The following is a 24,668-nucleotide window of genomic DNA, read 5'->3' on the forward strand; positions in this document are numbered from 1 at the left end:
AGGTTTGCAGAGTTTTTTTTTTGGACTGAAAACTCACAGTTTATGCATAGGAAATAACACGAACAGGCACAGTGACATGCTGCTGAAGAATTGTCCAATAGTATTACAAGTAACTTAGCCCTTACCCCTTTTCAATTTTCGTGTGTGTACATTTTCACGAGACATCCATTTCAGTTAGAGTGCTATCAAAGTCTTCCTGCGTACCACAAAAAAAAAATCTAATCATTAACGGTTTCTGCCGCAGGGAGAGTTTTGGTTGTCCACGGTACGTCTAAAAAGGCAAATGTTCATAACTGTTCTTAGTTTAACTGAAAAGTATTTGCTGCATAGCTCATAATGGCTGAACACATCTATAATCGTTATAGTCCAAAAGATGCAAAACATCATTAAGTAATAGGCTAAGTTTCTTTTTAGGGGTACCTAATATACAACAATAAGAAACTGATTTAGATGACACACCATTAGTGTGCCATAAAAGGCACTTGCAAAGTGATAACTGGAAAACATCAGTCATTTTATTGTTGTTTAGCTTCAGTTCCAGCATGACAAAAACAATCACACTTGCTCGCGCATTGTTCTTTCACCCATTGTTTCCATCCAGTCACGTTGGTAACAGGAAAGGGAAACGAGGCTTCCTGTGGAAGAATGGGTGGTCACTGAACAAGCCTGTGTGTTTTTTGCTCTTATGTGAACACGTTTATACTGCAGTCCCATCTGTCTTTTGTACTACTGTTGTCTCAGGAGCGATTGGTTCAGTCTGACCCATAGTGTTGACACGACTGGCTTTGGGTAGTTTTGCTGGAGAGGACTCAAGATGACATTGCTCACTGGCATTGGTATCTAACACTAGTCAGTGTGTGTGTGTGTGTGTGTGTGTGTGGGGGGGGGGGGTTCCATCGACCCATTTTTATTCTGTTTTTCAAGAAATGCTAAAAAAAAAAGAAAAACGGAATGGAAACGCTAGAAATTCGAAAAAGGGCCCAACATTCACCAAAAAATTTTTATGCTTGGAGGGGTTGGATTTTGAAGCATATTGAAAGGAAAATGCACCTTTTGGCTATGGAAACAGGTTTTGCGAATAAACGCTGACAAGGACGTATGTTTTTAGTCAGAAAGCAATGGCGGACGATAAAGTAAAGGTATGTTTGGGGTGGGACGAAACCGAAATATTTTTGGAATTAAAGAAGCGACTATTAACTCTTTCACTGCCATGGACGTTAAAAGACGTCAAGTAAAAACCTACGGAGGGCCGCCAATGACGTTAAAAGACGTCATCCAATTTTTTTTTTTTTTTTTTTGAAACGGGTGGAGGAAAGCCTTGGCCAGCTGTGGTGAAAGTTTCAAGCAGATCTAGTTAGCCTAATGACTATTTTTGGCCCCTAGATGGCAGCAATGACTCTCTTTTGACAAGATTGGGTAGGCGTCAGTAGAAGACGTGAGGCGGAGCTAGAGGGGACAATGGCTGGGGAAGGGAAGAGAACATGGCGACCGGTTGCAAGCAGCTCACATTTGGGAATTTTTTTCAAAGACGAAAGGCATCGACCAATGCTAAAGAGCACATTGATGACGACGATGATCATCATCGATGATGATGATGGTGACTCCGAGGTTGACGCTGAAGTTGCAAGCGTTGACGCGGCGGCTATGACGACGTCATAAAGGTTCACCGGCTAGCGATGCTAACACCGGAAAATGTGGAGCACAACCGAGCACGCTCAGGCGGACGTTCAATCGGACGACGAAGAGTGCCCCGAGTCCAATGCATATTCATCGGAGGAGTGGGTACAGTCTGCTACTTGCTATTCCCCGGAAAAAAAGGCCGTCAAGAAAGTGTAACGTCTGCACGCGAAAGGAGCCATCGCAAGTGAAACTAATCTGTTGTGCAAATCCTGCTGCGTCTCACACATGGGAGCGTTACAAAAAGAAAAACTGTATTTGAAACATCCACACAATTGTAAATAGTACCACAGTTGCACACATTTGTAAATAGTTTGCGAAATTGTTTTGTCAAATTGTTACACTGTTGAATGGAAATAAACGTATTTTGCAACCAAAAAACACTTTTTCATTGTTGGTGATAGCGTTTTACAGAAGTAAAGCACTATTTAGGTGTTTGTGGCATCATTCATGGACAAAAAGAAGTGTACAATTCACTAGAGTGCATGAAATAATATCGTTTCACAAAAAGCTCTTTTTCTCCGTTTTTTGTTTCAAAACAGAGCATTTCGGTGAAACTAACCATTTTCTATTGTTGATTACTGAAGAACGGAATAAGGTAGAAACAAACATTTTTTTTCTGATGAAAGATGAGAGTTCAATCTTTCTTTTGGTAGTATGGGTGTTTCCATAGTCCAAACACAATATTTTCTGTGGACCTTGAAAGATCAGTCAAAATGCTTAAATCGGCTGGCACTGGCGACATCCCGTTTCTGAAAACGTCTGACAGTCAAAGAGTTAATGCAATTTTAGATTTATGACGGTTAATCAAGAATTACAAAAGCAAACTCATACGACGTCATCGCACGGCACAGTGCTGGTGGATCAGATCTCTATGGTGTATACCGCCACCTACAGCGGCGGAGTCCCTTCTCAATATTTGCAAAATAACAAATGAAAACAAGCAAAAGACGCATGTCCGTTCCGTGCATTTTCAGTAAATTTGTTCACATTTTTTTTTTTAAAAACAATTAGATGGAAACCTCACTTGAGCAGGAGGATTTATGCTATGCTATATTGCTAATGGCCCCTGCTAAACTGCTAATATTGCTAATCCAGCATTTAGATTAACAAATCACATATTGAGGTTTACAAGAAACAATACAAAAAAAAAGTACTATTTTTCAAAAGTATTTGTTAGATATTATTAACATTTAAATTCTTTATTTTCATATATTAACCATTGTTATACATTATTAACATCTTAATTCTTTATATTAACCATGTTGAAAGGTTTTATAGATGTGTAAAGCAAGTAGTGTTGAACTCAGTATAATTTGACCTTAAGCTGGGACACATTATTTGGTCTAGAAGTTCCTTCACACATTTGGTCCTTGAGAACAGAATCTGTTTCGAACACGCACCCCTGACTCTGTTTTCGCCATCGCTCATGGAAAAGTACCCAGAGAGTATGTTTTGTCTACAAATGAAAGAGAGGCGGTCGGTTTTAACTACAAGAAGCCATTTTACACGCGGAAGAGACACATTCGGCACTCTGAAATTCCACCTGTTATGTGATGTTTGGAGACTGTCACGATGTCCAGAGATCTCTGTTAGATTAAAATCATTTTTGCAAAGGTGTTTTTTCTTACATTAAATCTGTCTTCAAATTTTGGAACACGCAAAGAGGACAAATAATTTTATTCCTCTTTCATATTACAAATGCACTGTTATAGACGAGCACAATTTATCCCAACGCATTCCAACAGGCAAGTGAGTTACACAACAATTAAGAGTGTAGCTTTAGCGGTATGATTTTGAGAAAGCTGTTCTTGAATGGAATTGGATTTCATCGATGAATCAAAAATTAACTAGAGCAGTGATACCTAATGTTATGGTCCATGACACTCAAAGACCAACAGACTAAAGCTCGGTTTAATTATATCTGACGGAGAGAGGCTCCATATGTTAGGAACATAAATGAGATTGTACAAAATACACGGTCAAACATCGATTTTACACCTTGTGCTTTCGCTGAGGAAATCCATTAGGCTCAGAAATTGTTTGATGTGAACAAGCAGAGCAGAACAGTGTTGGACCAAAGGGTCAATACAGTATAATGTCCTCCAGTTAGGAAAGAGGATCTTTGCTGGCTCCAGCAAGGGGGGCAGCAGAGAGCAGCACAAAGCTTTGGGAGGCAATATGGGTCAATTATGGGGACAGAGCTGTGATAAGATATGACAGAGCGAGGCTGAGTGGCAAACAGCTGAATAATAGGACAGGCACAGTGGCAAGTCACAGCCAAAGAGAGGGGAAGGGTTCGGGAGAAAGGCTGAGATGAGGAGGGTGTGTGTGAGTGCAGAGTGTTACTGGTTACTGTGAATGACAGTAATGATGATAGCTGGCGATTGCAGCTCTTCTGTGTGTGCGTGCGTGCGTGTGTGTGTCTGCGTGTACATTTGCACAACACAGGCAGCGTCTTACCATGCAGTTCATTGCAAAGTGGTTGTGCTGGGTCTGCAGTTCGACAGCATGCTGGTGGTTTCCCCCAATTTCTGTGTAGCTGGTGAGGAAAAGCCCCTTGTTGTGCATGATCCAGTCGAACATCTACGCACAAAAAAAAGGGAACAAGAACCAATTAGGTGACACAGTAGACTAAATGTGTCCTGTTTTAAGAAGTGGCTAAACTAGATGTTTTACGGAAGATTTTTGGGTAACTCTAATCACTGACACCAGAAGCATAACAACTAGGGGTGTGCCAAAAAATCGATTCTCATAAAAATCACGATTCTCATTTAGTACGATTCAAAATCGATTTTATTTAAATTATTTTATACTGTCTTGCCTTTTTCTGAGTGTGCCTTTATTTGGAGCGCTGTTCATGTTGTACCCAGTTTGGCCACTGAGGGGCAGTGTGGTTCCATGCGGTCTAATACACTGTTAAATTGTAGCCACATTAGAGAATAGAAAGAAAAAGTCACGAAGTTATTCCAATAAAAGTTGTTTTTTTTTCCAGCGTGGAGCCGTTCTTTTGAGTGATAAAAGTGCCGCGAGTAGCATTAGCAAGTCAGACTGGAGTAGATCATTACAATTTATTTATAGGTTGAAGCAAAAATCATTGTCAATCAAATCATTTTGAAGCAAAAATCATCGTTAATCGAAAATCGATTCTGAATCGAATCGCAGACCCAAAAATCGGAATCGAATCGTGAGACATTCAAAGATTCCCACCCCTAATAACAACACTACAAAATGTACAAAAATTTACACATTTCATTTGATGAGATATGAGACAAGAGATAGGGTAGTAGGGCTATGCAATTAATCGAAATTAAATTATAATTTCAGTTATTACAAAATCAGCATAATAAAAAAAACTAATTTAATAAATTTTGCTTCATCCGAAACGAACTTGCATAATTATAGTGTTTCTATTTTTTCTTTAAATGCTTAAACATTTTTTTGTACCAAAAAATAAATAATCGTTTGAATAATCATGATTTCAACTATTGCCAAAATAATTGTAATTATTTTTTTCCCCCATAATCGTGCAGCCCTACAGGGTACTGGTAGACAGACACATTATTATTTTTTACAGTCAAATTCAAGCACACTTCAGGGACTTTCAGTTAACAGCTTTTGAAGTTTAGGTAAATATTTCTACAGAAAAATATTATTTGACATAAAAACTTAAGTGATGGTTTTGTAATACCAGAGGACGAATAAAAACACAAGTTGTGGAGTATGTTCCGATGTATGCATGTTTATATTTTAGGTTTTATCAATTTGAAAAAACATAAATACAATTTTTAGTCAAAACAAATTGGTGTTGTTATAACATTTCAAGTATTATAAAGCATGTTACCCCAAATGCAAGTACTTTCCAAATCCTATATGCACCGTGTCCACCATGTACCATCGGCATCAGTGGCTCGCTCCGTGCTGACATGCTTGGTGTATGGAAATGTGTGTTAAATTACAGACCTGAGACGTTTCACAGCAGGCCTCTCTGCACAGCGCTTATAGCTACATTTATCAGCTCTGCACATGCCACTCAACTCTCACGGAATACTGATGAAAAACATGCAATCACACACATTTTCCACTGTTTTTACACACATACTCATACCCAGGGCCGGAGCGTGATTCATTTTCAGCCCTGGATTTTCATGGCTCAGACAAGCACACATTTTATTGGTTATGTACAAGTTTGCCCTTATTAGTGTCTCAATCTAAACTAGTTTATTATTCCATCTGACATCTATTTTCATATTTGATCAAAAATCAAAAACTGAATGTTTGTTTGAACAAGTATGACAAACAGACAAAAAGGGACCAATGGGAAAGTGTAAATAACATGGGATAAGACACTTTACATGGTTATCAGCAAATCTAATTTAATGTCATTCTAAAGCAACTTTAATATATAACCACACGCCTACACACATACATACACATACGCACATGCATAATTCGGCTTGGCTGTCAGTCGATTAAAAAAAAAAACTGAATTACATGGTTTCTATAGTTAACTTGTAATTAATTATAAATTAATTGCATATTTTATGTCTGCTCCAAATGCATGAAAGCGGACAAATGTTTACCTAATACAAATACGGTTGCATCTTTTAGTTAATTTAGGTCAAAAATAGATACTGTATAGTAAAATAGAGTATCAAACAGTGATTCAGATTTAGGTTGAGATGCACTCGTGGCACTAGGTGGCATTAGCATTTCATGTCGGACATTGGTGACAGGAACAGTATATTTTTCTTTTCAGATTAAGAGCAAATTAATTGGAACATGAAAAAACGTGTGGACTCCTGCCCATTTTGTTCATTATAAATTACAACTAATCCCCAGTTAGATATTTCTGATTCTAATGTTCATCATATTTATTATTACTAAATAATATTACTTGTAAAATGTTGTATGCCTTAATTCAGTTCAGTTTTATACATTGTCATTAGTGACGCAGCTTTCCTGCAAACGAGCCAGAAATAACACTTTCACTTAATTTTCACTTAATTAATTATTCTAGAGATTGTATTTGATGCTTTTTAATTACATTTAATGCTTTAATTTTCAAAAAAAGTACATTTAAAAGCGAAAACCCTGCTTTACACATGATACTTCCTGTTAGTGCTCTTAATTTGAAAGCAATTCAAACTACTTCCAGTTCACTACTTAGCAGACTGACGCTAACTTCAGGCTCACCACACAGCAACAGGTACTTAAAGAACATCACATAAAATGTTTTTTAACAAAATATTAAAATATTGCCACTTATGTATGTGCAAATTAATGTATGTTATATTTCTCACGTAACATTATACAAATGAATGCAAATTAGTCAATGGCTAAGACACTTAAATAAAAAATTACTTTGTGGCCTTTTGTACCGGATTTTAATGTCATCAGCATTTCACAGTGCACCATTAGAGAAGCGACATTCCCAACATGCTTTGTTGCAGTTACAATTAACATTTGCTACTGTGTTTAATGTGCTATTTTGTACAGACAGGATGTAATTTAGCTACAGTGGTGTTGTTTCTAGCTGTGTATTAAATGGGTGCAAGAATTGGCTTCGCGGGCCAGAATAGCGGCCCCTAGCAGCCCATAAACCAGCCTGGCCCACCGGGAATTTTCCCGGCGCTCCAAAACGGCCACTCCGGGCCTGCTCATACTCACGTTGTTGGCAGTTTCTAATCAAAAACAATATTGTATTTTTTCAGGGAACCAATACCAATAGCCAGCACGTGTATCAACATTGTTCTGCTGACTTAAATGCATGAAGATGATGTCATGTTTTAAAAAATGCGGTGACGCGATCTCCTGGTTAAACGGCAGGATGTTTTGTCGATAATTTAACTTAAATTATGCCTGATGTATCATCCCATGCAAAAGTACATCAAATCATTCTGACCTTTTCTGCATCCTGTTCGAAAAGACGCAGCTGGAAACACTGGTCCAGTTTCAGCTTCCTCATGTGCCACAACTGCTGAAGATTCTGCCGTGTCCCGTGAAGCTTATCCAATAAACTGGTCACTTTAGTCCCGAGGTTGTGAGCATCGGCATGCGTGTAGAAGCCATGGTGGTGATCATTGGATTCTCCACTGTCGCCGCCAATTCGGTTCCCGTACACGCTTTCGACACCGGTCCCGCTTCCCGCAGTTTGGGACTGCAGCCTTTGCAGCAGCCTGCGTCCCTGCGTGTCGAACTCCTCCACCGAGGCTTTCGTGGCCCTTTTCTTCAGCGCCGCATGCTCCTCCATGAGCCGTCGGGCTCCCTCCAGGTCCCGCGGGAGATCTCGCTGGGACAGAGTTTCCTGCAGCTCCTCCAGGCGTGCCAAAGCTCGTGCTGCATCGCTGGCAAAGGTCTCAAATGAGAGCCGCACCTATGGAAACATTCAAGCATTTTCAAAGTGGAAAAATATACATTGAGTGAGTTTAAATCTAAGTGTTAACTAAATGCTGGTTTTCGGGTTCGAGAAAGCAGCCAAACCTCAATCCAATCATCGTGGTTGTACTCTAAGGTGCCGTCGAAGTCGGCTGTCAGCTGCGACGGGTCCACAATTTTGGATAAACCCTCCAGAGAGACCATTACTGTCTGTTGGAATTACAAAGCAGACAAAAACAAAATCAAGTTCAAAAGGACAGAAATCATCATCCACGTCACAATCCCCAAAACCCAAACCATTATTATGTCAAAAGATTTCCCACCGTTAAACTTAACTACCACAAAGAATGTCGAGATTTGCGTGGATTTTCACATCTACTGTTTGGACAGGTGTGAAAACATTCCAGTCACTTCATGTAACGGACATTGTTATCGTTAATTAGACAAAGGGATACGGAGGGACGGAGGAAATTAAGAATTAATAACATTCTGAAAATAAGTAATATACTGTTGATAAAACTCATGACAATGCACAACAAACAACAATGTTTTGTCCCAATTATGTACAGTATGTATAAACTTTAAGATTGAAATTGCACCTGATGAAATAACTTATTTCAACAACATTTACTGTTTTTTTGCTCAGGCATAAACGAAACAAGACCTTCAGATTGTTGCAAAGAATATTTGTGTATAAGTCATTTCTAGCCGCTCACAAACAATGTGGTACACACTTTTATACAGTGATTAGATTTTACACTGATCTGATCGACTTGATTGGGATCAGACAATCTCTTGCATTTGATACAAAATCGATGAGCTGCTGTAATTTTTCTCGATTGTTGAGTAAAAGTTAGTGTTGTCGCTAATATAGGACTTTGGATGCAGCATCTTGTGTCTTGCTTGTGCACGACATTCACTGATGTGTGATGTGTTCACTGCATGCCGAGCCAAGATATCTTATTGGCCCTTGAATGTTCTGAACCAATGACATGGCAGCTTTTTCATGATGAAAAAAAAACCTAGGTATCGGTAGCGATACCGCAAAACTGGGTATCGGTATAGGGGGCCAAAAAAACGGTATCGGAATAACACTAGTAAAAGTAAAAAAAAATGTAAAAGCTTTTTACAGGGCGAGCACGTTAACCACTACACCACTCGTTCAGTTTGCTTTTTGAATAGATATAGTGCTCCGTCTTTTGAATCGAACCTGTGATTGTGTGATCGGTTATCGTTTTTTCAAACTCTTTGATCGCTGATCTGGCGAAACATCTGATCATGTAAAGCCAAACGTTAATGTGTGTCATGTTTATTTTCAGTTTTGTTTACTCCCTGTCATGTTTTCCTTGTGTGTTCCCCTTGTCTTGTCATTTCCTGTTTTATTGTGAAAAGTCTACTCCTCTCGTTTCTGGTCACTTGCCCTTCCTCGTGTGGTGTCTGTGTCCACCTGTGTCCCCATCACCCTCATGTGTCATCCAATCAGTGCCCTCAGCCAGGTGTGTCTTGTCATGTCATTAGTGTTGGTGTATTTAGTCGGTTGTCTCCCCCCTGTCTGTGTCGGTTAATTTTTGCTGTTGCCACTGTCGTAAGTCTTTCGCCACGTCACGCTGACCTTGTTACCTTATCAGGATCCATGTCATATTGTTAGTCTCGCCTTAGTTGTTTTGTCATGTTTAGCTTCATCTTTTGTTAGTTCAGTTTATTTTATTTTTTTTTTGATTAGAAATTAAAACCTCTTTTTGGACTGCACCTCTGCCTCCTTGCTCTGCCTTCCCGCATCTGGGTCCTAAAGCCCCCACCTTACTGACAATGTGTGGCATTTCTCGACAATGAAAGCCAGAAGTAGGAATGGACAAGCACTGATAGAAATTGTCGGTATCTGTGCCGGGTACCAGCTTTATATATATATATATATATATATATATATATATATATATATATATATATATTTCTTTTTTTATTTAATTATTTTTATTTTTTTTAAGATTCCCCCCCCCCCCATACAATAGAACAAAAACAATGAAAGAAAAAAAAATGAAAACAAAAGCATAAAAAAAAAAAACAGGTGGATTGCCATCATATTCCAAAATTTGCACACACAGTAAAAAAATTTAATGTCGATATAAATATACGGACAGGTGCCGATACCAACCTTATTTTAGGTATTGTTACTTGCAATCGTGGCCTCTTGTGGCCGTTTTACGGTCAGTAACTAGATAATTACATATTAAAAGAATAGAAAATTGCCATTAATTTCATGTAATTTGTATCGGTATCGGTGACTACTTCGTACTAGTATCGGTCTGGAAAAAACAAACATCCATAGCCGTACGAGTAACAGTACGAGTAACATTTATAAGGAGCCCTAAATAATGAGCCAGCTACTTGTTCTATGCCATCTTGAACTTGCTAGTCTTAAACAACAAGTTGCTTTTCTCCTACAGTAGTTCAACTCACCGCTGGGGTGAAATGCATCATGGTGTCCTATATATCCAGTTTCCATAGTAACTGGGTCAGGACTAAATATACCAGCCTCACATGACCACATGGGACAGTACAGTGCCACTGTCACTGAGCGGCAATGTAATTAGCACTGACAAAATAGGACTGATAGCGATATCAAACGAAATTTCCAAAAAGAAAAACTTCAAAGTTGATAATAATATAATGTATATGTACAATGGACTAAGTCCAGGCCAGTCAAGTATAGCAGTTATGCGCCTGCTGAACAGTCAAACAGACATATCCACCCCCTCACCTCAAACTCAAACTTGGAGCTGCCAAAGTTGGTCCTCTGCTTCTGCCAGAAGTTATCTGGCTTGATGATGAGGGCGACGTGAATGCAGGAAGGGAACGACTCCTGCAGGATTTTCAGCAAAGGCTTGATGCTGTCCCATTTGGAGCCACGCATGTCCACAATGACGGTGAAGCCATGTCGGACCACCTCCTCGCTGCAGTAGAGATCACACAACAAGAAAGAATGTGACTTTTTCCATTTCCAGCCATTTCTGATTAACCACGTCACATTGTAGTACATCAATAAGCATATAAAAAGTAAAGCTCTATTCAGAAATACTTCACAATGTAAATGGAGTAAAAAGATCCCAAAGCATCTAGTTGCAACAGTTGAACATTCCGATTCCACCACTGCTTACCACGAGTCCCACTGCCCTCTAAGTCCATAAAAGGTAATTTCTCGCTGTTAAAAGGTTTAAATCAGAATCTGTCCAGTTAGGATAGCAAAACAGACGCAGGGCCTCCTGCTGTAACTCGCTCTGACCTCACTATGAAAACAGATCCACAGCCGCCAAAGGGCTTGATAGAAAAAAAGAGGGGAGGGATAGCGGGACAGAGAGAGAGAGAGAGAGAGAGCAAGGGAAAAAAAACATAAAACGAAACCCACTCACTAAGACAATGAGAAAAATGGGAAACAATACAAAATAAAGAGGGTTTCACTTTGAGTACATTCATCATATGAAAATCCCTTAGTAAACTTCAAAATTACAGAAAATAGGCAGCAAAACAATCTTAAACCATATCAACTTTAAAAAAAAAAAAAGTCAGCCAAGACCTATTAATCAGTATGTCAAGTCACTGTGAATGCAACCAACCACTTTTGTTAGTTAGCATTTATCAACCAATGACCATAAGAGGGTTAAAGGGATACTTGACTCATTGAGCCATTTTCAGCAGTAAAAAGTTAATATTTTGTCCAGAATTAATTTGATAACTTATAAAATGTCCACTTCCTGTCGACTGAAGCTGACGTCACCTGTGCTGAGGAAGTAACGACCAATCATGGCTCACCTGTTTTCTGGGTTTGGTCAGCAAACGGAGCTTTTTACTGCTGAAAATGGCTCAATGAGTCCGGCATCCCTTTAAAAGTGTGTTTGATGGTGCATATGTACTGTATGAGGGCGCACATGCTTTGTGTAATTCTTGCCTGGGGATAGTGGCCAGGTAGGCTACGAGCCTGCGCAGGTCTTCCGCTCGTATTCTGTCATGGTTGCTCCGTGCTGGGAAAGTGAGAACAGGACCTCCTCGTCTGTCTCTGCCTCCTGCGCGAGAGATTCAATCATTGCCAGAACTGAAATACATTCTGGAATGCGATTACTACATTTGCTTAATCATCTATGGGGAACATGAATCTATTAATCAGGTCATGACTTCAATTTGAATTGCAGTGGGAGATGTTCTGAGCTCCTGTTTTGATGCCTGTGTTGGACTGAGCAGAATACTTTTGCCTGACGAAGTTGTGCCACAGCCAAGGTCTAGCTCAAGTTCTTATAGGTGATGTCATGTTTTTCTTCTTTACACCAAACTATTTTAGGCTCACTCACCAGCACCTCTGCTGGCTGCGCAAAAGAAGTGCCTCAAGACTTGCTTTAAGACACAATCGACAATAAAACTCACACTTTTCAATGATTCATTAATCAGATTGACTACTATTACAAAATAACTTTAACATTATGTAAAGGAAGGATAATGAGGAAAATAAATGTACACTGCTAGTCTTTTGGGTGGCATAAGACCCGGGGAACACTATTTTTATTTATTTTTTTGCCGTATAAAGTGTAATTGCACATTCACTATAGTAGGTGCCAGGGGCATCCTCGTTTATTTATGATATTTATTTCAGCTAATTGATGCACTTCAAATGTTTTCTGACAAACCCCCCCAAAAACAACATGTAAAGTTTTTTTGCTGATTTTTCTTTAATATTAATTAAACAGTTTTTCGCACTGAAGACAGTGGTACTTCGACAGTGGTATTTTGAGGAGTAAATTTGACCCTATTTAAATAGATTCAGTTTTTGAGTAGGCTAATATTTATTACACTTGGAAGAGAGTATTGAGGGGAAAAAAAATAAGTCAAAGGTTGAGGAACAAACTCACAACCTTCAGCTTGAGAGACAGCCACACTACCACCTGAGCTATGTGGCGGCCGTGGCTCAGGGTGTAGAGATCATTAACCAGAAAGTCGGCTGTTCGATCCCCTCTCTCCCCAAATCGTGTGTCGTTGTGTCCCTGGGCAAGGCACTTCACACACATTGGTGTATGGAAGGTGCGAACGGTTGGTGGTGGTCGGAGGGGCCGTAGGCGCACACTGGCAGCCACGCTTCCGTCAGCCTGCCCCAGGGCAGCTGTGGCTACTTAAGTAGCTTACCGTCACCACAGTGTGAATGTGTGAGTGCATGAATAATGTATCCGTTCCATTGTAAAGCGTCTTTGAGTGTCTAAAAAGAGCGCTATATAAATCTGATGCATTATTATTACAGATTATTTTCCAAAAAATTTAATATCATGGAAAAGTTTATTTATTTCAATAATTCAATTCAAAAAGTCAAATTTCCATAGATTAGAGATTGAGGGCCCACAATTTAAGTGATTTAAAGTATTCATTTGTTTATTTTTTTTTACATAATTTGGGCTTCCAGCTCATAAAACTGACAAAAACAGGATTTAAAAAAAATTGAATACTGTTACAAAATCAATTACTTTTTTTCTTCTTCTTTTTTTTTTTTTTACTGAGTGTCATCTACTAAACGCAAAGCATCTACGCAGGCTTCCCCAAGTGTAATTCAGTTTGGTTCATTTGTCTCAGTTCGGTTCCATATGGGGAAGACTGCAGCCTTGACAACTGGCCAGAAGAACATCATTGATCAATAGGCTGGATAAGCCACAAAAGTTCATAGACAAGCAGGCTGGGTTGTTCACAGACTGCGGTGTCCAAGCATATCAATGTCTAGTAGAAGGGCAAAATGTGACAGGAGAAGATGCACCACCAAAACAGATGACCGTGGGCTTCAGCAGATTATCAAACATGATTATGTTATGCATTAAATACATATTTTAAAATAATGGGCGGAGTAATCTGTATTTTTTTTCTGCCCAAAATTTTGTATCGGCATCGCCCTCAAAAGATGCATATCGGTCGGGCCTTAGGTTTTACAGTATTATTATTATTATGCATATATATATATATATATATATATATATATATATATATATATATATATATATATATATATATATAGAGAGAGAGAGAGAGAGAGAGAGAGAGAGAGAGAGAGGGCTTTTGAGTGGCTCATTTGCACAAGACAGTCATTTCTGGAGTACAGCTACATTATAAGAAATGATATACTGTAAACTAAATTACACAGCAGCAATTATGCACTTAAGCAGCACAGTTATATTGTTATATGATGTGATATTTTGATGTAAGTGTCTGACCTGAGAGAAAGGCCACCTTCTCCTTGAGGATGGGAAGCACATCAATGGCCTTCATGTCTTCATTGCGATGAAAGCCTACAACAAACAGCACAAGCGAAGAGGTCAGAAAGACAAGAACGAGAAAAAAAGAGGACCTGCGCAACATTGACAAGTTACAGTGATATGACGTTTTCGTTTAAGCCAACATGATGTGGCCAAGTTAGAATGAGCTCATTGCAGCTCAGCTTCATTTGTTATTCTAGGCATGCATAAAGTTCCCTGGGTAGCATCTCTTTGGCTGAGGAGGCAAGGTAGATATGTCACTCACACTCATGCATGCATGTCAGTTATATCACTGTGGAAATCTGCTACATATTGAATTTACTTCACATTTACAATTATATTAGACTTATCTACAAATAGGCCATTTTTGTTAATATTGACTCCACACTGATTCAATAGTTCTTTAGATATTTCTAGAGGCACGTTGGGTGATTATCCTGTTGGGGACCCGTGATGTGCAACTGAGCGCAAGCCTTCCCACACTGGGCAGCTCATTTTGCTCCCGAATGTCTAGATAGCCTTGAGACTTCATCGTACACTGTACAGAAGCAAAACATCCTGTGTTGGACACAGTGAAGCAGCGCCATAAAAATAACCAAAGGTACAGTGTTCTTATCTTTGTAAGCATGGAACGGGAACAATTTTGGATACTCTCCCAAAAAGCAGGGATGACAACTTTTTGAGTCTTAAAGGTCAAGTATGCAGTTTAAAAACAACAACACTTGTCATATATGTTAAAACTGTCAGTATAGCTTGGCAGTAAAATATTATTAGTGATGAACCGATATGGTTTCTTCAGGGCCGATACCGATGCTGATTTTAGTACTCAAGGTGGCCGATAACCGATATTTGGAGCCGATATTCCTTTTCAGTAAAAAGGAGGGAAAAAATATTGGCGTCATTTTTTTTTAAAAATACAAATGCCAATCTTGACTCTGTTGTAATGTCTTAAAGCATGTTTAGTGAACATTTTTTCCGACCTTTCAAAATGCAGAATTTTTTTATATATATACATATAGTTTTCTACGGTCATTTTTTTTTTACCCAAATTTAAAAATACCTGAACTCTTAAACTTTCACATTTCGTTGTTTTAATGTTGAACAAAAACAAAAGGTTCAGAAGGTTCCCAGGGTTAGTAGCATTTCTTATAAAGTTAATTTAAATAAATAACTCCACGAGATTAAAATGGTTTTAGATTTACCTTCTAACTACCGTCAGATTTGAAAAAAGGCCGATACCGATATTCGTCAAAGTACCCAATATCGGCGCCATGGCCGATTATCGGTCTATTTCTAAATATTATTAAAATAATATTTTAAAAAATCATTCCTCTACGGCCCCATTAATTCTTATTTCGTTTGTCACCATTGTGCTGATAGTTTTCTTGGGTGAATTATTGAACTCCGGTTAGCAACAGAAGTTAAAAAGAGAAGGAATTAGACAATAAATCATTAAAATGGTGGGGTACTTTTTTATTTATTTATCAATGGTTTGGTGTTGTTTTAGTCTCATGGTGTCAAATTGTGAGCAGATTGTACTCAAAAGTTAGAGAAGGCAAAGTTAAAAGTAATTTTAGGATAAAATAGAAATTTCATCTGAAAACCTAACTTTTTGTGAGTAGTTTATATATACACGGTACATATTCCCAGAACAAAAGTCACAAGTCACATCAGCTCCATATTTCCAGGCGCAAAAGCTCAGTTACGATCTGGGCTGCTTTTTTTTTTAAATGTGTCTTTGCATCTCTTAGGTAACATTGACGTAGCTTGCCAGAAAAGAGAAAGTGCCTCTTCCCGCACTGTGCTTCCTATGAGGTTTGTCTTGCCAAAGCCAAGCCTCTGTTTTATCGCTGCTCACATTTATTAATTTTTTTCCCTCAAATGCAAAATGCAAAGTAAGACCAAATTATGATGAAAACATCCCAAGTACAGAAAGAGATGTTTGTGAGCTGCAAATACAAATGTGAAATAAAAGCACACATTTTCTACAAAAACAGAGGGATCATTCTTCACAAGTTTCTAGCCTCTTCCAGTTCTGTCTGGACTTATTCAACATCAAAGATGTAAGCCTAACATTTACTGTGAACTCTCATTTTCATGCTCTCAAAAGTCATCTTTGATGTTCGAACATATGATATTCCAGAGGCTGGAAGTATTCAAATATAACAAACTTTATACGAGAAAGCACAAAAGAATCGAGGCACTCCGCTGCTAGAGAAATTTTATGGCCAAACTTCATATTCCCCATACATAAAATCAAGGAATGTGTTGAGAGAACTCGAGACAGTATCAATTTATATGAATTAAATTCATTATTTATCATGGCCAGAATGGACTTTTGGAAAACCATATCGATTAGTCATGCAAGGCTAGGAACAAATAATAACAAAAATACATTGCTGAGTTTCAATTCAGGGGTCAAAGCCTTTGTTGGACCCAGTTTATGTGGTCCAGAGAGGTGAAGCACTTGGATACGCCTCCAAAAGGTGCAATAAAGAAGAGATTCCACCAGAAGCCCAGCAAAACGGCATACCTGCGACAAATGTAACCGATCATCTCAACAATCCATTGCAGGATTAAAGTAGACCAATATAGCTCACACGCTGTCATTCATGAAATGCCATCAGCATCCATAATTGCACATACTAACACAAAGGTAACAATACAATCACAGCAGCAATCATCTCTCTTCACTTCAAATAAACTCATTTGCAAGACTGCCAAGCATGAATCAAACATTTTCAATCACAGACTGCTTGTGCATGGCACGCTCATAATGAGAGCAATCCATTTTACAGACAGTCAGAGTCCCGCTAATATTACCTGCAATTTAAAGTCTTGGTCACTGTGGGCTCTTTTCTAATTTTTTATTTGTTGTAGAAGATGGATGGATAGACGGCTAGAAAAGCAGAGAGGGTGGAAAGGTGTCTCCGCAAAAGATTGTGACACATCCTTTATCTAGATGATCAGCTGAGCATGACAGGTAGTAAATCATGAAGAAAGAATGTTGATTATTTTATTACACAATACTTAAGGATCTTTTTTTTTATTTGAACGCCACAAAAACTGAACAAAGCAATTTTGAAAAAGACAAATTCATAAACCTGCTCTAAAAACTAATTAAAACTAAGTAAATTATAAAGGATCTTTGTGCAGTTTGTCACTTTTTTTTACTCGCGACTGCCACTTCTGGCCCAAAGCGTAACTGCAGCATGTGTCAGGCTCGTTCATGGTGCGAGTACGTGCATGCTATTAAAGTAACAGCCACAGTTGACAAACGAAGACATGACTTCAAATGAGGTAAGAAAAATTAGGCTCCTCCCCTCGCCAAAGAAACTGTGGAGTGTGAGGGTCCGCACGCTCTTTTATAAAGGGAAGACAAAAGCTGATAGGTGCAGTCAGAGTAAAACATTCAGGGCTTGTTGTACTCATCTGATGGAGCATGCATGATGTAGAAAAAGCTTGAATATGACCTTTTTTAAACTGCACAATGCATCTTTAAAAATACTACAGTCAAAACAAAATAAAAAATATAATAAGTCACACAGAAACACACGTATGCAGGCAGATGCACAACATTATATGTGATTGCATAATTGCATGCAAGTGAAAATCCATAACTCTGCACTACAAAAATAAATAAATAAATAAAAATAAAACATACTATAACCCTGATAGGTAACCTTAAAGTGTTCCATTTACGCCTTTTTCAACGAGCAGTACTTTTGGCTCCGCTTCATGACATACTAATTTTAAGTATGCTGGGGAAACAATAGTGGTACAATACAGTACAGTACAGTACAGTCGGTTACTTTATCGTTTCATTTTTGTTCAGAACCACTTCAAACTTCTCCATTGAATTACAATACATCACACTGCAGTGCGTCCACAGTTTCCCCTTTGTGATATAAAAACTATTCATACAGCGGGAACGTACTACAATTTCTTTTATCACATGCTGGAGGAACTAAGCTAAGAAGTGGAACAAAAAGACACGGTCTCCCGTCACAACTCAAAAGACTATTGCCTTCATCCATAGTATCATTCCTCATTCAAATGACACTTTGTGCGCTATTTTTAAATCACCGAGTTCTCAGTGATTTGAAATAGATCATTCAAAGGTCAGCCTCCGCTTGGTTTTTAGATGTGATGTTCGAGGCAACCCAAAACCACTGAATACAGAGTGGAGACAAAATTGAAGCTTACAAGTTGAGGTCACAGAATGTGCGTGGGACTGAACAAGTTCATGGTTCGCTTTAAAATTAGGTCTCAGTAGGATGTCTTCGTTTTGTTTGATATCAAAGTATAACGAATTTCCTCCCATGCCCTCATTGCATGTTAAACTTTTCACATGCAATGAGGGCATGGGGGGGAAATTCCATCAGATTGACTTCTTCTTTTTGGAAAGTCACTATGCACTTTGTCTACTCTATTAGAGGCTAAATGCTAATCTTCACATTGATGCGTGACCTATGTAAACATCCATTTGACTTTAAATTGGACCAAACACACACACTGGGCTGTTTTGCTATTTTTATTGTTTCAGTTGAGTTTCTTCTAACATTTCTTCACACCACAGACTGAAGACATCCTTGAAACCAAAATGATGCTGTGTACAAGTTCTTTCAATGAGATGAAACTGAAATAAATGTACTGACTGTAATGAGAATTTAATTGAAATGTAATGGGAATGGAAATGTAATTGTAAGTGTAGTAACAAAAATGTCTCCCATTTTTAACCGAATGAAACCCAACTAAAAACTGTCATCTTTTAGTATCAGCCATCCTATCCAACATTTTTTTCCCCACCACAATTCACCAAATTCACCTAAAGTAATATTTTAACGGACTGACATATCGCCATCCTCTTAAAATAATTGCCTAAGTCTTTTTTTTTTTTGCCTAAATCATCTCAAATGTTATTTTGTTTGCGTTTCCTGAAAAATCTGAGAAAAATGACGTAGGCAATTATTTTAAGAAGGCATCAATATAATATAAACAATCAAATCCCACTTCGCAGAGATATGATGTTGAAAATGCTAAGAGCATTTATTTTATTTCATTTTTTTGGCAATGTCTGCATATTCTTCTGATTTCAAGCAATAACGCAGATTAGTTGTCTGAAAATCTTCTAGCACTGAGAGGGCCAAATCACCTAGTTTGTTTACAAATGTGTTTGTATATTTTCAAAATTTGAGGGTCCTTGATGGTTAAAAAGTATCGCTCAGCTGCAGCCTTTAAAAGCAGAGACACTTCTTTGTGCAGGAGCTGACCAAAATATTTGTTATAGGGATGCACGATAATATCGGTGGCCGATAATTATCTGCATTTATCGGCCAATTTGACGTCAAACAGATAAACTAGATAATAAAGAAATCAGCCGATAATTATCGGCAAATATCAATCAATTTGACATCATACAGATAAACCAGATAATAAAGAAATCCGCCGATAATAATAGAAATGCCATGTTGGTCCATCTGTTATGGTTGTGGCTCAAGTTGTGCCCAACTCCTCAACCCCTCCCCTCTCCTATGGTAGTGTCGCATATTTGTGACATCACAATGCGCGTGACCTCATGTTCACAAAAGATGCATCATGGCGACATGGCAGTCGCCAGCATGGGCTTTCTGTACTGTGTCTGCCCAAATTTTTTGTTGCATTTTAAAAACATGATTGTTTTGTTTTGGCAAACTCAAAATGAGTTACTGGTTGTCTTTGAAGCAAAGATATTAATAAAATTCAGCTTCATGGTGCTTTACACAATGTTTCAATGTATTTGTACATATTACACTTACAGTAGGACTTGAAAGTATATTTGCGTTCAAGTTAATTTTGCAAACAATTATCGGCTTACTTATCGGTTATCAACATTAGCACTTTCTAAATTGGTTTATTGGCATCGGTTGAAAATAGCATTATCGTGCATCCCTAATTTTTTACTCAGTCTCTGTGTGACACGGTAGCAAGTGGCACATTGACCAGTACTGGTCCGCGGCCCGGTCATTGGGAACTGCTGCTTTAGACCACAACCTAGATTCGACATGATTCTACATGATGCATCTGTTCAACCTAGCATACCACATGATGCCCGTCATCGGAGTCATAACAATGTAACCTCAAGATCATTGCAAATTATGAGCCAAACCGCATGTGTGTTCAGTACAACCACACATCATTTATGATTCTGTGGGATCATCAAAAGGAAGTGGACGACATCATTATTAGTCAAAATGTGCATTCACATTTGTACTCAGCATGACTGGGTCACAGTAAGGTCAAAAGGCCAAATTAAGGCCTTAGTCCCCCTCATCTACTACACCTGGTTGCTATTCCCAACCGCCTACCCCCCTCCACAAACACACATACAAAGGTAAAGGTTTTAAATTTCCATACTACTACCGATGCGTGACTTTGTTCCAACTCCAGAGGCAGCTATTCTAATCTCACATAAGAGATTTATTTTTAATCACAGCTGCATGAAACTGATGGAAACTGTCACACAGTGAGACTGATGAATTTGATGGCTCCTTCATACATCATTTGTGGGTCTCAAGCCGAGTATTTGAACCATTACCGTAGGGTGTTGTGAAATGTAAGAATTAGAAGGTACAGTATTTGTCATATTGCCCTGGTTGTGCTCACTTTGGTCAGATATGGTGGGAAAGAAACATTGGGGAATGGCAATCGGGAACGGAGATTATAAACGAATCATAATTTTCACACTTGGATCGGAACTATGTTGTGTGTTTCGTCACTTGAATGGGGAGCTCAGTATGTATAGTGGGGAGTGGGCAGGCATCGTGTGGATGCAAGTGAATTCAAGCGATATACCCAGAAGTGGATGAACGTGTATGAGCGCTATATGAATAGTTAGTTAGCCAGCTAATCAGCATCATATCAAATGTTGAGCAATACGGTCAATGAAGCCAATCTCAGGCAGCAGTGTATCAACACCTCTGTGGTTAGTTAGTTAGTGAAGGAAATATTCTGTTTCAATTTAATTATAACTGTTTTGATTTAGTTATAACTGTTTAGGATTGGACAAAATTGCTTTGATTTACTCAGTATAGTTTTGATGTGACAATTCAAATGTTTAAAGGGTGTTGATTCTCCTACAGGACAGATGGGAGGGGCATGGTTGGCCAACTGTATTGAGATATCATTGTGACAAATGGGGGCGTAGTCATGTGACTCTGGGAGGTAACGTTGGAGAATAAAGAGAATATTATCCACAGGCGGGCCGGGGAAACTTTACAGTGAGAGAGACAAGATGGCGCGGGTGGATGCCATTCTCCTGTCCGCGATTTTGTGAATAAATGTAAAGAAAATGCCTGAATTCACTGATCTCATTGTATGTTTTATTAATCAACGGCATGAACACGCAAATGGTAAGAATCCTTCATTCCAACAATAGCATCGCAACAGAGAGACCCAGAGGGGACAATCTCCAGTTAGCTCGCTAGCTAATTTAGCTATAGGATGCAGCTAATAAGGATTAGCAGGATTTATTATGTAAAACACCAATAGGCACAATAACAGACCCAAATTCTACCTTTGGTCTTAATACAGCATGGGATCCTGGTTAAACTAAGACATTTTAAACTAAAAGGAAAAACTTAAGTTAAAAGCAGCAGCTAAATAAACTACCCCTCTTTAATAGAGGCTAAGTGTAGTTGTGTGACCTTCAGCCGTAGCTGGCAGGAGGCCTGAAGACTGTGGTAAGCTCAACTTTCATTTGGTTTCTCATATTGTTGTTACAGTGTGACTTACTGTAAAAATAACACGTCGATCCTACCACAACCCTTGGATATAACCCCAAAACATAGAAACAAGGCTAGATTTGTATGTCACAATAAATGAGAAATGTAGGGAATTTTGTTGTGATGTAGGGAATCTTATTTACTGGTTTGTTTGCATTTTAAAAGCAGCTTCAAGAGAAAAGCAGATTGGAGGTTTTTATTGAAGCTATTTTATTGAAGCTATTTTACAGAGCTAATTGCGAGGACAATGAAGTGTATAATTCGAGCAGTGTATTTGCTGCATTGTTTTCTAGTAGCCTTTACGCAATGCATGTGGTTTCATGATGCTGCTGCAGCTGCTACTCTGTTCATTTCACACCTTGGTGAGCCTGATTAACAACATTTCCTCTGAGCAGAATTAACAAATATCCAAGTAATTCCCATTGGCTTAGTTCTCATCATTCACGACACATTGGACCGCTTTCTGTCCCTCCCCTTCATGGTTAATGTTCCCCTTGACCTCACTTTTGGCAACCCTCTGCATCACTTACTAGTACTTAATGCTAACTTATTTAAGAAACCCTGAGTCCAGGGTCGACAGTAGCTGAATAAGCAATAGCTACTAAGGTTAAAAAGAAGAAGAAGAAGACGACATTTATGTGAAAGGTCGTCACAATGACCTCTCCTTAAGTTTATATAGAACAGGAAGGATAGCAAACCAAATGGAATTTTAAGTTTCATGAAAATGTAAGGTTTGATGTTTATTAAACATTCAGGGTTAAAACAGTTACAGTTAAATTAATGTAGTTAGTAATAATAGGGATAGTATGATTTTAAAGTAATGTAACTTAATTACATGTATTACTTTTGGGTTATTAGATTATTCCAATACCAGATATGCTAATATATACAGTATATGTATATTTATGACATGTGCAGTAGCCTATTTTTGTCCAGACTTCAATGTGTTGCCATGTAAATGTAATGGCGTTGAACACACACACACACACACACACCGTTGAAACTTTTGTTGTTGCTGTTGTTGTTTTAACCAATCAGATTTTACATTGTACCTGATTCCATTACAAATAAAAAAAATATATTTCTAATCCTCATTATGTAACACCATTACATGTATTCCATTACTCCACAAGCCCAGCATTATAACACACTACTAGTCTTTGAGGCAGAAATCTTAACATTAATTTTAATCCAATTATTTTAGATGATTGTATTGTGATTTTTTGCAATGTAATGAATATTTTGTTTCTCTTTCTGTAATGCTTTTAATGTTTTATGTAAAGCATTTGGAATTGTGTTGTACATGAAATGTGCTATACAAATAAACTTGCCTTGCCTTAACATCATTCGTTCGATTAGAAGGTAATTACAAACTGCAGATTCAGCAAGTAACAACTGGTTAGGTAAGTACTTTAAGATCCGTGTGGCAGTTTATGTATGTAAGAAGTAAACTGAGTAAACAGTTGTAGTCTCGAGGTGTTGATTGTGTACAGTGAGTTTATCTTACATACAACATGCCTGTTAATTAAACCATCCGTAGATATGAAAATAATTTTTCCATATACAGTGACCCATATTTCACATTCACAGAACTACAACCTTAATGGCAATTGTTATGATATGCTTCACACAATAGTATTCTTTCAGATTCGGCTTGGTCTTGTGTAATAGTTTGCGCAACAAAATTTGAAAGCACCAAACACATTCTATTAATACTATTATAGAGAAGAGAGTACAGTCTAGGGATCTTGCCGACTGCAAACTTTGTGTTTCATTCCATCATCTTGTCAGTCACTTTCATATCTTTATTAAGACAAAAATAAACCACTAAGAGTCTTGCAGTTAGCTGCTATGCTCGTAAGCTGCACTTTCCAAATGAGTTCCAAATAGAATTTGCAACCGATGCATCATTTAGGCCATCTGTGTCAGTATTTTATTTTCTACTAATGGAAAGCATATGCTCAATGGCCTGACAAATCGTATGTGTGCCTTTAAATAATGCAGCATAGGAGATGTAATAGGGCCATGTACTGTATTTACGAATATATTCACTGTACCACCATTTTTCAATCATATTTAACCAGCTATCTGCAAGCAATATCATAACACAGTTTACCTTAGACAGCAATTTGGAGCAAATATGGAGTCCTAGTATGACAATAACTCATAGCTACATAAAATAATAATGTACTGTAGTGAGTTTTTAGCCATAAAGTCACAAATTGAGTTTTAGATATGCTTCTATGAGAAAATTCGTCTTGCATGTTAGGCTGACTACCATACCTTTATTTTAGCAAACAAGCAAATAAACACAAAATGAGTGTAAAATAAGAACCACATTACCTGAAAGTCTGATCAGTACTTTCCCTGCTTGGGCGTACTGCCAGCTGTGGTTGTCCAACACCGCCATTGTCCTAAACCCAACGTGATCAGCCTAGGCAAATGCTACACCCTGTTCAGTTCTCCCATGACTAGCATCCAACCAGTTTTTGCTCGCTGACTGTAACATTGTTGCATGGCAAGAAGGCATCCAGACAAAAGCAGAGCCATATATCGACCAACGTCCTGTCACCCA

The 24,668-nt window shown here is 38.3% G+C and overlaps 1 protein-coding gene across 4 annotated transcripts in view; it reads right to left on the bottom strand.

The window, feature by feature from the left end:
* The window catches only part of triob (trio Rho guanine nucleotide exchange factor b), a 120,317-nt gene that overhangs the window by 68,852 nt on the left and 26,797 nt on the right, over positions 1-24,668 (bottom strand). For all 4 annotated transcript variants that reach the window (XR_013295225.1, XR_013295224.1, XM_077574793.1 and 1 more), the window contains exons 3-8: positions 14,289-14,363; positions 11,999-12,113; positions 10,814-11,006; positions 8,161-8,265; positions 7,583-8,053; positions 4,141-4,263 (exon numbers count right to left, since the gene is read on the bottom strand). Coding sequence is in view for 2 of the 4 variants with exons in the window: in XM_077574793.1 (XP_077430919.1) it covers positions 4,141-4,263; positions 7,583-8,053; positions 8,161-8,265; positions 10,814-11,006; positions 11,999-12,113; positions 14,289-14,363 (1,082 nt within the window). In the remaining 2 variants the exon portion in view is untranslated. The remainder of the gene's footprint in view (positions 1-4,140; positions 4,264-7,582; positions 8,054-8,160; positions 8,266-10,813; positions 11,007-11,998; positions 12,114-14,288; positions 14,364-24,668) is intronic.

Source organism: Vanacampus margaritifer, chromosome 9 (assembly GCF_051991255.1).
Source record: "Vanacampus margaritifer isolate UIUO_Vmar chromosome 9, RoL_Vmar_1.0, whole genome shotgun sequence".
Taxonomy (NCBI): domain Eukaryota; kingdom Metazoa; phylum Chordata; class Actinopteri; order Syngnathiformes; family Syngnathidae; genus Vanacampus; species Vanacampus margaritifer.